General features: G+C 37.4%; 1 protein-coding gene across 18 annotated transcripts in view; it reads right to left on the bottom strand.

Moving 5' to 3' along the window:
- Positions 1 to 996: 996 nt before the first annotated feature.
- The window catches only part of PARD3 (par-3 family cell polarity regulator), a 445,585-nt gene continuing 431,286 nt past the window's right edge, over positions 997 to 15,295 (bottom strand). For all 18 annotated transcript variants that reach the window (XM_035545279.2, XM_050708750.1, XM_035545284.2 and 15 more), the window contains 2 exons: positions 6,646 to 6,773; positions 997 to 3,191 (listed from right to left, as the gene is read on the bottom strand). In XM_035545279.2, coding sequence (XP_035401172.1) covers positions 2,798 to 3,191; positions 6,646 to 6,773 — 522 coding nt within the window. In that variant the 3' untranslated portion in view covers positions 997 to 2,797. The remainder of the gene's footprint in view (positions 3,192 to 6,645; positions 6,774 to 15,295) is intronic.

The following is a 15,295-nucleotide window of genomic DNA, read 5'->3' as shown; positions in this document are numbered from 1 at the left end:
ATCAACAGTTTATCAAAGACCTTATTTTGAAAAGGACTTCAACCTGTTTTCCTTTCCTGTGGATGCATTTTTTTAGTGCTTGCCACTATTTGCCTGTCCAAATAATTCCATAGAAGCATCAAGCTATGGAATACTAGGAGCAGAGACAGCAGATGAGACAGCAAGGCCTGGAAAACTGCAAATAGCATTATTTTCTCTCTCTCAACTGCAGGCCACTGCAGTTTAGGTCTTTTGCAAAATCATGCCTTTGGTTTATTTGGGCACCAAAAGCTGCCTGTCCACCTTGTGTCTCCTGCTACTCTTCCCCTTGAGATCCCACACTAAAGTCACAGTGAATAATTTGACACTATTATTGCCATGGCAACAGCCTGATGTCATGCATATACAGAATTATGATTGACATTCCTGCAGTATCCAACAAAAGGAGAAATGAAGGGAAGAGGGAGAAAATCTCCCTCCACAGCTTCAATACTAATGGGGGAAACTGAGTATCACTACTGGCACTGTAAATATCACTTTATTCATGAATCTGCCCTCTCCCATTGTCAACATTCCTGTTAAGGGCTCACATCAGAGCTCAAAACACACACTGGGTACCAAAGGGGCTTCCTCCCACGTGACCAGTTTTGGTCAGAGCACAGAGGGTGCCCATATCCTGATGGCACTCTCCTCAGGGAGAGCATTCCACGCAGCAGACTGGAAAGAGTTTTGCCACAGAGTTTTGTCTTAAAAATGTACCTTTCAAATGTCACAGGTATGACCTGAAATAACATAAGACGCTAAACTGAGCATTTTTTCCGTCTGAGGATATTCTTCAGGTGTTCAGCTGGGCTGTGAATCTTCTTTTTTTTTTTTTTTTTGCCTATGTTTATAAGCACTCACACAAAGACACACGCAAATCATTAGGAATAGGATAAAATAACATCTGTTAAGGGTTTTTTAAACTCAATGTCTGCAGCAGTTCTCCTAAGGGTCTACAGTCAATACCAAGACGAGAATGGAAACAGCCTTTTATTCTAAATTTCATATGTACACGGAAAGCTGTTTTACACAGTTCTGGAAATTCTGTGTAAAAGAGCTATTGTCATCCAATGTCACTGTGCTTACATTAGTAACAACTTTTAAACATGGAGTACATTATTAACAACAAAAACCATTAACAAACAGGCATAAAAGACACAGATATGTGTGCTGATATTTCACATATATTCTAGAAACAAGTTGGCGCAAAAATAAAATGTGCCAGTAAAAAAAAATAGGCATTTTTAAAATCACACAATACATGATTTTTCTTTCTTGCTTTCATTCTTTCCTTTTTGTACATGATAAGCTGAGATCCATTCTCAAGCCTTTTCACATCAGGATTTGCAGGCACTTCAACAACCCAGCTATATTTTTACAATACATGAAGTTCAGACCAACAAACATAAAAACAGCTGTTGCAAAAGAAACTCTCATATCCCATATGCACATTCAAATATTACTCACTGCTAGAGCAATCTTTTTCATTTTAGTTATTTTTGGATACTGACATGTTTTCAGGATGATGTGTAACAGTTTGTCTCCACTTACGTCTCATTCATGTACTTAAAGGTTTATTTTTAATGTAGCATCACGGTGCAACAGTACAGTATATGGAAGCACAAGGCAACTGTTCACAAAGCTTCACAAATTGTAAAAAGAATAAATTGTTTTCTTTTTCTTTTCTTTTTTTTTTTTAATCCAAAGAAAACTTTCTTTTTCTTTCTTTCTTTCTTTCTTTCTTTTCTTTCTCTTTCTTTCTTTCTTTCTTTCTTTCTTTCTTTCTTTCTTTCTTTCTTTCTTTCTTTCACTCTTTTTTTAAGTTATCTCCCCAAACTATGACAACTCTGTATCAGATGACCACGGGATGACTCCCTCCTGAGTTCTCTTCCTAGACACAGTTGTCGTATGACCACATGAGTTTAGAAGTAAAGTAAAACAGAAACCACTTGTTTGTTTGTTCTTAAGTCTCCATATTTAATGAAAGAATGAAATATGCTTATTAAGGGCTTGGCTGTGACCGTATAAATAATCTCTCTCAAGTTGTTTCATTCATAATGGACTATGTCTTAAGATATAAGGCGATTGTAACAGGATCCTCAGGATAACTGAGATCCTAATATTGTTTTCCTCATGAATCAGGATAAGGGCTTTTTTAATAATCTCAGAGTGGGGAGAAAGACAGAAAAGAGTGCATATGTGCATAACAGGTGAGGGATAGTTTTTCAGCATATAGAGACTTCAATATTGATCAACAAAGACTGGTAATGACTCCACCACAAAACATCCTAGGACTGGATACTGAGTAGAGCTGAGCCTTATCCACTCAAGAGTGATATACAACCCCCCTCCTGACCCGAGAGAAATAAAAAAAGGGCATGTCAATGCTTTGTTCAACCTCAAATTCATTAATTTTATGCCACAAAGCTGCATGTTGGTGTAAGAAGTCACTGCAAAGTAAAACACATTGCAACAAATCCTAGTAATAAGCCATTGACAACTACTGAACTGGGCTACAGGGCTTGGTAAGCAGGGGCTGCATTGCTCACTTCCGCTATGATTGTCAAATGGTGGAAAATCCTTCCATGAATTGAAAACTTGAGAAAGAATGGCAAAGACATAAGGCCCACCAACTCTTTGCCCCTATTGTTAAAGGCACTGAAACAGACAACGGATATATTCCTTAGTACCATCAATTCAAAAAGTTTTCAAAATATAAGTCTTTATATGAAAATGTTCCTTATTGCATGATGAGTTGATCTTCATTTTCTTCACCTCAAGAATAAAACGGTCTTCCCTTTTCTGGTGTTTGTAATCTGTTCAGCCTGGCTACCTGAGATGGTGAAGGTGGTACATCTTGCCTGAAAGGACCTTTAGGCGGAGTATAATTAGGGTCCTGAATTTTCTTATACGAGTCATAGTTGCTAGGTCCTTCAGAGGAAGTTTTTTTTTTCAGTTGTTGTTCTTTCCTTCTCTGCTCTTGACGGAGCAGTTCTTGTGTTTCCAGCATCACCCTGGCATTGAACCCATGTCCCCCCATATAGCCATTCCTTGATCCCTGGTAGCTGGAATATCTGGGATTTTCCTTTGCAGTCTGGAACCCTTCACCAGGAGAATAGCTCTGCTCCCAGGAGTCTTGAGATACAGAACTGGCATTTTTTCTGCTTTGCCTGGGGAAAAAAAAATAAAAAAATCTTTTAAGACAGATGTTCTGGTACCCAATTAATGTTATTGACAACAATCCCTAGAAAAAAGGGTGTAGAAAGAAGGGTGCTAGAAGGGTGCTTCTGCGAAGCCAGCAGGCTTCCCCAACTACAGAATTCTCAAGAAGCCTTGTTTTCTTCTGCCCAAAAGAGGTATCTTATCTCTTTTGCTGGGATAATTTTTCGTATAGAGCTGAGCTATGTTTCCAGGACTCTCCAGCGGTAATATGTTGTGAATACCCATACAGTACTACGGCTATTATCATGTTCCCAAGAGAAAAGTGCAACAACTCAGCTGCAGACTAGGAAAGACCATACACAATGCTGTGCTTCGTAAGAAACCAGATAGCAGCCAGCACTTGTAGTCACTCATGAAAGATTTGAATCTAGACTCATACTTGATTAAAAATGCAAGAGGCAGATCTTTAAAACATTTGCTCTAACACTGCACAAGTCAGAAGATAAAGCACATTATTGATAGGTAGTTACACGGATGAGCGTTTCTTCTTCACAGTTCCAGAATGAAGGAATTTTGTGCTATCAGGACTGTTTTCCACTTTGTTATGGCTTCCATAAGAGAAAAGGCAGATAGAACCTTTTTTTTTTTTTTTAACCTCCATCATGGGGGCAGATAAATAAATCAAATACATAGAGGAATTACAAATTCTTATCTCTTTTCACAATAAATCACTACGTTTTTTAAAGACAGATTATGGCTTTGAAATAGCTTTAATTTACTATCAAGCTGCTAGATACTTTTATGAATTTAAAATAAGATTGGTGATGATAAAGTAAAACAATTTTGTGTTGCAGCAAAAGAGATACCCACTTTGAGATTCACATTGGTGTATGAGAATCAAGCAGTAAAACAAAATATATTGCGACATTAATCAATAAGAAAATCATTTAGTTGTGTATATATGGCTTGGTTTTACATGTCAACACACATGACTCAATGTGGTTTCTTCCAATGAATACGCAGTGGAGAGACGGTGACCTGGAAAATTTCACTGCCATTAGTAAAAGTAAGAACACTTGCTGACGTTTTTGCAATATTCCTTCCATGCATATAACTTGAAAATGACCATATCCACCTTTTTTTGTAATGTATTTTGAGACCTCTGGATGAAAACTGTTATTCAGGATGAATGTAAATTATTACAGCATAAATTATAACATAATGTAAATTCTTATGCAAATTTTTATAGCTGTTCTTGGTATTAACATATCCAACTCTGGCAAAGAAACAATGTTTTTGAGCCATGTTTTATCACTCCCTGGAACAAGAGGAAATTGAATGAACCTCTGTAGGCTACGAAACTGTCAGGTTTCTGATCTAGAGCAAGATAAATTTTAAGTACTACAAAATTAACTTGGAGTTAAACATTGTTTTTACAGTTTCACATGGGACAAGACAATGACTAGTTGAACTGATTTAATTTACTGACTGTTTTCTGGTACTTGTTCAAAATAATTTGGCCCACTTTCATTGTCTTTCTGGGAAGATTCCTTAAAGTTGACTAAAGAGTATATTTGCCTCCAGTACTGATGATTTAAAAGTACAAAGGAAAAAAAATAGAGGCTCCTAGAGACTATACAAGATGAAAAGCAACAAAGCTCCAGAATTAATCAAGCACACAAACTATAAGCATGACAAAGTCATAGTTGCAACATTAACCTTGGGACCTAAGTTTCAGAGTAAGATTAAGATTTCTTTACAGATTGGTCCTAGAGTTACAAACAGATTGTAAAGCTGGAGAAACAGATATCCCAGCTTGTTATAGAAGTATCGTGGTATTCACAGAACTCAACCTTAGCCCAACATCCTAAAATTCTGTCTGCTCCCAGTGCAGCTGAGTGCTGCGCTGCACTCCCAGAGTGCTCAATCACAATCATTAAATAATCATTAATTACTTAGTAACATGCATTGTTACCAGCTTGCTAGTCATTTCTGATGTTGAAAACCACATTGAGTGAAGTTCTCACTCACTCATTTCAAAACAAGCGTTTCTATGGCCCAAAGAATAATTTTTCAAATTTCTTGTAGATGAATTTTCTCCTTACAGTTACGAATTTCTACCACTGGAACAGCACTGAAACTGAATTCTACCTTTTAAATGTTACCAGTGATTAAGCAGAACAGGGGAAGCAAATTTTACAAATCATAGTTTTCAAACTAAAAATAATCTCCCCCCCCCCCCAACTTAACTTAAAAACAACACTAGCATTCATGTTTTCCTACTTAATCTATTGCTGGAACTAGTAACACTGAAAGAGAATTTATCAAGATAACAAACATGGCATTTATACATGTAATCACTTCAGAAGTAAGGTAGAAGTAAAAAGCAAAGGAAATATAAGGACTTTCAAAATAACAAACCAACACTCTTTCTAAGAAAACACAATAACTTTACATTTTCCTTTCTCACCTTCTTCCAAACTTAACAGACAAATTTTACACTGAAAGGTGCTATAGCATGTGAAAATTTGAGATTTGTTTTATTTTCAAAGAAGTTGGTAAGATAAGAGTTCATGGTAGATAACGTTGATCATGAAGCTACTATTTGTTTCAGTAAAATAGCTATGATGTAATTGCTAAAATACGAGTTGTTAAAAACCAGGAAATTTGACACCAACCTTCGGAGTAAAGGATTCTCCATTCAGCTATTGCCATTGATATTTGAAAATGTAAATACTATTTGCATATTGCTAAACTATGATAGTTATCTGATTTACAATATCAGTTGGGTAAATATTTAATAATTCTGGTAGATAAATATCAAGTAAAAAACTTCTTACCCAATCAGCTAATTTAAAAAACCTAAGAATTTTTAAATACAGTTTTTTAGACAAAAAGTGTATCAATTTTCAGCATTCCATTGCTAATAATCCAGTAACTTAGAAGAAAAGTATATACTGGAGGCTCTTGTTTTTTTTGGATAGTTCCATTTTCTATTCTTCAAGGTCTTGAGATTACTTTTTTCTTTTAATTTTTGCTTTGTATCAGCATCACAAAGAGAATTTCTACCCAGTAAGGAATTATGTGACAGAAAAAAAAAAAAAAAAAAAGTTTGACCTGTCAAAAGGGGGCAACCCATGTCATGCTCAGGAGATTTTTGTAATTGCAGAAAGTGAAACTGTATGGTGTCTCACAAAGAATAGCTTTGTTTTAACGTCTTAATTCTATTGGGTGCTGAGTGACATCAAATCTCACTGAAATCAGCTCTGAAGTAATTCTACTAAAATAAACAGCTACCACATGCTCTCACTTAAGAAATTTTATGCCTCTTCCACGCTGAATACATTCCACCTTATATCAACGCTAAACAAAAGTGCCTGCACTAAGCACACCATTTTCCTTCTACAAACGAAATTAGCTCCAGGCTCATATACACTGAATAGCTTCAGACAGTTGCCATACCTGGGTAATGAGCTGTACTGTCGCTGAGCTTGCTGGAAACTCTCTCTTTCTTCTTGTCGCTGCCGCTGCATTTGAACCTCTACTGATACTGAGTGTCTGCCACTCTGCGAGTATGTCTTGGAGCTTGGCTATAAAATGCAAACAAAAATGTCTTAAACAAAGCAGAAAAATACCCACAAAAGAGCTATCATTTAAATTGCTATTACACAGTCATATTTGTACCAACATGTGGTTCAAGTAGCTCATTCATAACAATTATGTTAAACTCAGATCCATCACTCTGCGTCCTGTGCTACAGATTCTGTTTCTGACCTACCAATTATAGAATCATAGAATCATTAAGGTTGGAAAAGACCTCCATGATCATCTGGTCCAACCATCCCCCTACCACCAATATTACCCACTAAACCATGTCCCTAAGCACCAGGTCCAACCTTTCCTCCTTAAACACCCCCAGAGACAGTGATGCCTCCACCTTCCTGGGCAACCCATTCTAATGCCTAACCACTCTTTCTGAGAAGAAATTTCTCCTAATTTCCAAACTGAACCTCCCCTGGTGCAACTTGAGGCCATTCCCTCTTGTTCTATTGCTAGTTATCTGTGAGAAGAGGCCAACACCCAGCTCCCTACAACTTCTTTTCATGTAACTGTAGAAAATAAGCTCTTCTACAGACTAAGATGATACAACTACTATGAGATGTATCAGAAAAGTATTTGTCCAGAATGGATTGTGCTCTTATAGTAATACTGAAATTTAAATGAAGTCAGTGGAAGAGATCTTTAGACACCATAAGCTAACCTAGCCATGCTAATGCTAACTTTTACACCCTACTGGGGACCTGAGGGAGTAGGAAGCAATGTTGTAATTCTCAAGCAATGTTGTTCCTCAGCAGAGCCATCCTATTTCACTGTTGGTCCAGGCATACACCACTTATTTTTCTGAGACAGGGAAACAGTTTCTGGTTTGATATGTTCAAATAGACACATTTAGCAAGTCTGTTGTGGACAACAGGGAATCCTCTGCCACAGAGAAGAATTTAGATAACATCTTAGTAAGGTGGCCATTTGAAACTTTGGGGACAATGCCAAGAGCACATGAAAATGGATGGCCATTCTGGGAATGCGTAGCATTACCAGTCAAAATCAGGCAGGGTGGCTGGATTCAAACTTGGGATGTGAAAAAAGGTTTACTTTTGTGAATATTTCACTTTTCATGTTACTATATTATTAATATTTTTGAACTCTAGTTGCAAAACAGTGTGCCACAAAAGCCATAGAATGATTTTCTGATCACTGGGAGGTTAAGGAGTGCAGCCACTTGACTGAGCCCTGGACTGACACAGCTTGTCTTGGATCTGCTTTTGTTAAAGCACATTTTACTTTGTGATCTGTGCATTCTCTCACACATTCCCTCATAATGAACTCCCCCCCGCAACCCTTATAATTTCAGCAGCAAAAAGATATTATAATGGCTGACAAACATCTGAAAGATAAAAGGCTTTTCAAATTCTTCTTACACTGAAGACAAGTTTTAGAAACCAGAAATTGTCATTTGTGACATAAACGTCTTCTTTGTCTTATCATAGAGTCAAGTACTTGCAGATAGCCAGAAACACAACAAAGCTGAAACAACTGTGCAACTTTTAGAAACTTCATCTTCACTAACACTTCAGAACATCGATCTCAGCTCAGAAGTTAACAGCTACAATTTGGTGAACAACTGCTTTTCCCTTTAGCTGAAGATTATTGTGTAAAAGTATCAGAACGTGAAAGCATAAACTATAAGTAACTTATTTAAGAGAATCCTTAATGCAACAGTGATGTCCACTTCAGATCAGATTCACTCTGTAAAAGCCTCAGCAAAACAGTACTTCTAAAGAAAAATGTTTTAGGAATGGCATGATGAGGCAACAAGTTCAGAAAACAGAATTGTGTCAGCCTTGTGGGAAATTTTCTGAGAGATGAATAAGCTGTACATATGTATGTCCAAACCAACAACCCCCATAGAGATTTCCTACTATATTAAATAAGGGCAACCCATATGGAGCAGCATTTCAGTTATTGCAACATATGTCAACATTTCTAACTTTCTTGACTTTATTGAGTGTCTTCTGACATTTGGTATTTTATTGAAGGGCTCAGCTATGGAAGCAAGTGATTACCTGAAAATTACAAGATTTATTTGTGAATTCTCTCCAGTGTGGTTACAAGCAGCTTACAGAGAACCATGGGGAAACTTAGAAGTTCCCATCTCAACATCTCCATAAGGAATACAAGCATTTAAACTAAGATTTTAGAGCCAATCTCATCATCTCACTGATTTCATTTCAACAATGTTGGAATGTTTGCATATAGCTGGAAAGCTGCATCTATGTCAGATGTGAGAAAATAGTTACCACAAACAAGACATGAAATCATAATTGCTACTCTTTATTTGAAAACAGTTTCACTTGCCTCAGTTCACTGTAAATATAACAGAAAAGGATTTTACAGTACAGTGAATGGTTAAGTTATCAAACAGGTGGAACTAGAATTGAGCTGCTACTCAGTTTAGGTTTATGTAAGACACTAAATTGCATGATCTAGAAGGTATGGATGCAAGTAAGAGCTGAAGTTGCCACAAAAGCCTTTACTAAGGAAATAGAGGCTTTGAAAGCACTACTGGACTATGAATGGACTAAGATCAAAACTTAGCTTCAGAGAGATTTTGTTTTAATGCACATAGGAACTAATGGTTAAACAGAGACAGGGGCTTCCACGCCTGTCTCCCCTCTGTAGCACCTGTCCAGAACTACTGTCTCGGAGGATAAAGGTCTTGAATCTCAGCCGCTCACAAAGTTCATCTAACCACAGAATCACAGAATATCCTGAGTTGGAAGCAACCCACAGGGATCATCGAGGTCCACTCCTGGCTCTACATAGGACCACCCAAAAACCAAACTATATGTCTGAAAGCAGTGTCCAAATGCTTCTTGAACTCTGGCAGCTCAGTGCTGTGACCACTGCCCTGGGGAGCCTGTTTCAGTGACCGACCCCTCTCTTGGTGAAGAAGCTTTTTCCCCTGTCACAGGGACAAGATTTACAATTTGATGGGTCTAAATGGAAGCATCTAAAATCAATTAACTGATTTTCTGAAGGTACGAGTACCTGTATGCCCTGTCTGCAATACTTAGCTAACATGAAAAGTAAGATACTTATTGAGTACATGTTGGATACTTATTGAGTCTACATGTTGTCCATATCAGCAGTATGCTGTTCATATAATCAATTCTGCTGCCTGATTTCAGGCCTCCAAAACTACGGCAATAAGACATAAAAACATTCCCTCTATACATAATCACATGTTCTATAATATAGCCTGTATACACATAGACAGGCACATTCAGTCATCTTATCAGTGAAAAGGCATTTCTTTAAAGTCTTTTCATTAAAAATCTCAGTGATACCATAGTGAATGCCCTTCATATATGATTATGATAATATAAAAATGTAACATATTTGTTTTTGGTCCCTTAACTTGTTCAGAAAAAATGCAAATCCCTGTACAGTGATTTATCTTTTCAATAAGCTTTTGATTAAAGTATATGAACTAAAAATATTTAAATAATTAGTAACCTTAATATGCAAAATCTAATTAGTATGTTTTACCAACATATACGTAAACAGTGTTACAATATATATCAAAAATGCATCTATATATATGCACACCCCATTTATGTCAGCACAAAATGGAGGTAATTAAAAATAAGTTGAGACATTTGCACATCTTTCAACAGCAACAACAACAAAAAACATGCATAAGGAATACAACAAAATAATTTTAACACTGATATCAACTGGGTGACACAAGGCTAAGCACAATTATAACAACTTGAAACCATCCAAGAAACCTGGCAACAGCTCTGTCTTCACAGTGAAGATTGATAAGAACTCTGGCCTTGTTTGCAATGAGATGTATGACAAGCATTGACCTTTTAAATCAGGATGCAGTCAAGGCCACAATAACAACCAAGGCTGCATTATACAAATAAATATATGTTCATGTCTTCCACAATACCTTTAAGTGACAATGATAGTTATTGCATTCAGCATTGTTAAGCAATACTCAGCTTGTAAAACCGTGTTTTGAGATACATGAAATTAGACAGCTCTCTTCTCAAAGAGACATTAATTTAAAACTAGAGATGTGAAGTTAGAAGTTTCTGCAGATTTCTCATTGTATCCAAACAATATATATTTTTTTCATTTTGAACAGAATGTACCCATGTGTCATGTTGCACTGACCACTCTCAGAAGTCAAGGACAGCATGTTTTAGGGCTAAAGGTCCCTCTTCTCTTTCCTAGCTAAACCTCTGCAGTTTCTTTCACTGCAGAGTGGGCATTTCAGCCCACAGAAGGTAGGATGGACCCCCCAGGACTGGCACAGATCAGAGTTGTCACACAGTCACAGAAAGGAGATCATGGGGGCAATCAAGAGAACTGAATTTTGAGCCAGATCCACCAGTCCGACTGACACACTTACCTCATAGCCTACCATCATAGTGAGAAACTGGGAGAAATACTTAAACTTGGGAAGGAAAGGGAAGAGGGAAGAGGGAAGAGGGAAGAGGGAAGAGGGAAGAGGGAAGGGGGAAGGGGGAAGGGGGAAGGGGGAAGGGGGAAGGGGGAAGGGGGAAGGGGGAAGGGGGAAGGGGGAAGAGGGAAGGGAAGGGAAGGGAAGGGAAGGGAAGGGAAGGGAAGGGAAGGGAAGGGAAGGGAAGGGAAGGGAAGGGAAGGGAAGGGAAGGGAAGGGAAGGGAAGGGAAGGGAAGGGAAGGGAAGGGAAGGGAAGGGAAGGGAAGGGAAGGGAAGGGAAGGGAAGGGAAGGGAAGGGAAGGGAAGGGAAGGGAAGGGAAGGGAAGGGAAGGGAAGGGAAAGGAAGGAAAGGAAAGGAAAGGAAAGGAAAGGAAAGGAAAGGAAAGGAAAGGAAAGGAAAGGAAAGGAAAGGAAAGGAAAGGAAAGGAAAGGAAAGGAAAGGAAAGGAAAGGAAAGGAAAGGAAAGGAAAGGAAAGGAAAGGAAAGGAAAGGAAAGGAAAGGAAAGGAAAGGAAAGGAAAGGAAAGGAAAGGAAAGGAAAGGAAAGGAAAGGAAAGGAAAGGAAAGGAAAGGAAATTTTTCCAGATTAAGCTCTGTGTTTAACCTAGAAGTTTCAAGTTCACCTGCGAAGGCAGTAGACATGAGGCCCCCCAAAAAACTGTGTTTCTTTTAGTTCAGCACTAATTAGAAATAGATAAGATTAAACAACATTGCCTGCTTTATGTATGTGCTTAGCACAGCTGATAGTCAATCCAGTAACTGTATATCAAAATTCAGAATGATTAAAAACATTCTATGGTTCTTGTAAATGTCCTTGAAGGCTATTTTTATTTCCGTCTTTTTGTTTACGTTGCTATGGTAAACAGAACATATAGCATTACTTCTTTTAAAAATACCAACAGGTGTGTATTAATTCAAACACCATATAATAAGAAAATCCCGTCCCTTTATGTATTTTTCTGTGGCGTATGTGTAGGAAGCCGAATGACATGGTTTGGGACTAAGGTTTCCTTTCTATGTAATAGCAGCAACAGAAAAAAAAAAAATCTCCACTAAGGCAGAAACGAACCATTTAGAGAGCCTTGAAATTCTGCTTGGGTTATTTACATGCACTGCATGGCTGTGAGCTATAAATATGTTTATTTACAAAACGAAATTATTTAATTTCTTTTTAAAAATCTTCTATCTTCATTTTATGCTTCATATAACATAGTAGAATGAAACTGGTGGGGAAAAAAAAAAATATAAAATTTTAAAGCCCAAGTCTGAAATGTGGCAAGAGATGCATGGTATTTCATGAAACTTTCCCAGGTTTTACAATCAATGGATATTAATTGCACAACTGATGAGAAACTATGTGTGGAGAGGATGCCCAGCATAACTGGTTTCTTTTCTGAAAGAGACTGAGATAGAAAGAACAGCTACTCAGCTCTTACGCTTTGTCCACTGTAATGTTCCATCAGGTATTACCTAATATCTTGAATAACATTTTCTGAATGAGACTCTTAAAATTGATTAATAGTAAAAAGGCTATACTGTTTTTCTTTCTCATTAATGTGTAGAGTAATTCTCCAGAATTTAGAGCCTGATGTAAACTTTGCAATATTTGTTCTAAATATATTGCTATTCATTTTCCAGATAAAATAAATATGTTAGAGTGGAAGTTACAGTGATAAAAATCAGGCTTTTGTTTTTCTAAAGGAATTTTAGATTATTTAGAATTCATTACAGCTTTGAATATGTTAAGGACCTGAATACAGGGATAAGAAATGAGTACCACAGATAAAAATAAAGAATATTTTTTTCTTTAAATCTCTCTTAGAGACAAGATCTATACACAAACAAAAAGCAGAATAAAACAAGTCCCTAGATTTCCCTAGCATTTATCTATCAAGCCATGTTATTAAGATTTCTGGAATCCGCTATCAAAATCACGCAATTATTTACCTTTCACAAATCTATGCACATAATTAAAGGTATACTCAAATGAGTAAGGTAGTGTATTTATTTTGATCCAGCTAGCTGTTATCCTTAGAATAAAAATATCTTTTTATTTGACTCCTAAATATTTAAAGTAGAGTTTGCCCAGCTGCTTTCTTAATACCAATTTTTTCCGACCACCCAAATAGATTTGAGATGACTGGAGAAGAATGCATTTGTGAATGGAAGTTGTCACTTCCCATTTTTAGCACTGAGTTTTGTATTAAAGATGAAGAACTAAACCGCCAACTTTTGTCTCTCCAGAGTCTTTGTGTTTTTCTGATAGACAGTGCACTTCCACAAGCAGGACTGGCAAGCAATTGTAGTGTTTTCAACTGATTAAATATACTATTTTGTTTTAATTGGATTGTTCGCTCCCATGACGTTTAGGGCTATAATGCTGTGGTTTTGTTATTGAAGGTGGGGATCTGTTAATTAAGATGTGACTAGGCAAAAGTGCAAGGTATGGAACAAATTACAATAAAAATTCCCTCACCCCAGGACTGGTGCAAGCAAAGATAAACCTCAGCAAACCCAACACTACCCAGAAAACAAATAAACAAAGAAAAACAGAAAGACAAAAACAGAAACACAGAGACTCAACTTTCTTGCTGAACAGAAAACTCAACTCCAAAAGAATCCTGCATTGGTATAAAAATTTGCCATAGCAACGGCAAGGGCCTTAAACACTAGCAGACATACTGTGACTCCATGTAATTCTATATGCCCAAGTACACATTTCTGCAAACCTGAGTGGAATTAACACCAGCAGCATTAAAATGGATAAATCATACTTGATGTTATTTTTCATTTTTTTTCGCTGTGCAACAGACACACAGTGTTGCCCTTGTAAGTCTTCTTGTACCTTGTTTTTGATACACTAAAAAAAAAAAAAGGCATGTAAGAGGAAAAAAAATCACGAAGCCTGAGAAAGTTATCTTATAAACAAAAAGCTTTTCCATAAAGCTTTGACTCAACCACAGAACTGCTGGATTTTAGAGATGTCTCTCTGTTGTGACAGTTAGTCAGTTATTAAACCTTAACAGTGTCTCATTCAAATGGCCTTGAGCAGAAATGCTGCACTGTTTAACAGACGGTGTTGTCTCATTCCAGCGCTATCACTTCTTGTGTCTGTTAAGCTGCCTCATGGTGTATGAGCTCTTGTAGGCAGTCAAGTATTTTGTTTACAGGCAGGGTAAATACAGCGGGCAAAAAGTCCAGCTCTGTCACATTACTCATCTACAGAGAAATAACCTTCACTTGACAGGAACAGCCAGAAATGGCTGGGGTTAGGCACGGGTCTCTCTGCCACGGGTATCGCTCAGGGCCAGCATGATGTAGTGCTCTACGGCACAGAGATTTGTCTCAAAACTCTGGAGGAGTCTGAATGTATTTGTCATAGATAACTGAGCTGCTGTGTCACAGGACGTTAATAGTCCGGGATGGATTGGAGCTGATGATGTTCACATGATCATTTTGATAATATATTAGCAGGTTCTTGAGCTATTGAGCTCCTCTGAATATCCTTAGAGTTGCCAGATTTCCGTCAGCATCCATTACTTACACTGCAAACTTTATGTTCATTTACACTTCCTTAAAGTAACCAATAGTCCCACATCACATCAGCACTCTGTTCCCTATCCTCAATCCTCCCATCAGCTTGTTAATGAGAAATGCAAACTACTTATCACCTCATAGCACACACTTCTCAGTGGATGAAAGATTGTTCTTTTTTTTTTTTTCCTCCTTCTATCCAAACCAGGTCAGAGTTGGCTGCTGTCAAGTGGCTAAAGAGGCATCTCTGGATGCAAAGCCTTTTGTTTATGTAGGCTGCACAAGCCATCTCCCTCAGGTGAAAGCATATTTTTCAACAATGGTCCACATACAGGTGCACTTGTCTCTGCTGTGGTTTGTAACCAACAGCTTACAGATGGAGAAGACTGAAAGGAGGTTGATGAATGCACATAAGTATTTTCCTGCATACGTATTATTAACTACTTTTGCATTTTTGTGTGTGTGTCACTGTTATTTAATAGTACATCTGGATCTATTTTGAGAGGGTGTCTTAACAAAGTCCGTCATCTTAGACTAATATGT

Source organism: Cygnus atratus, chromosome 2 (genome assembly GCF_013377495.2).
Source record: "Cygnus atratus isolate AKBS03 ecotype Queensland, Australia chromosome 2, CAtr_DNAZoo_HiC_assembly, whole genome shotgun sequence".
Classification (NCBI taxonomy): domain Eukaryota; kingdom Metazoa; phylum Chordata; class Aves; order Anseriformes; family Anatidae; genus Cygnus; species Cygnus atratus.
This window is presented reverse-complemented; position numbering and strand designations above follow the sequence as displayed.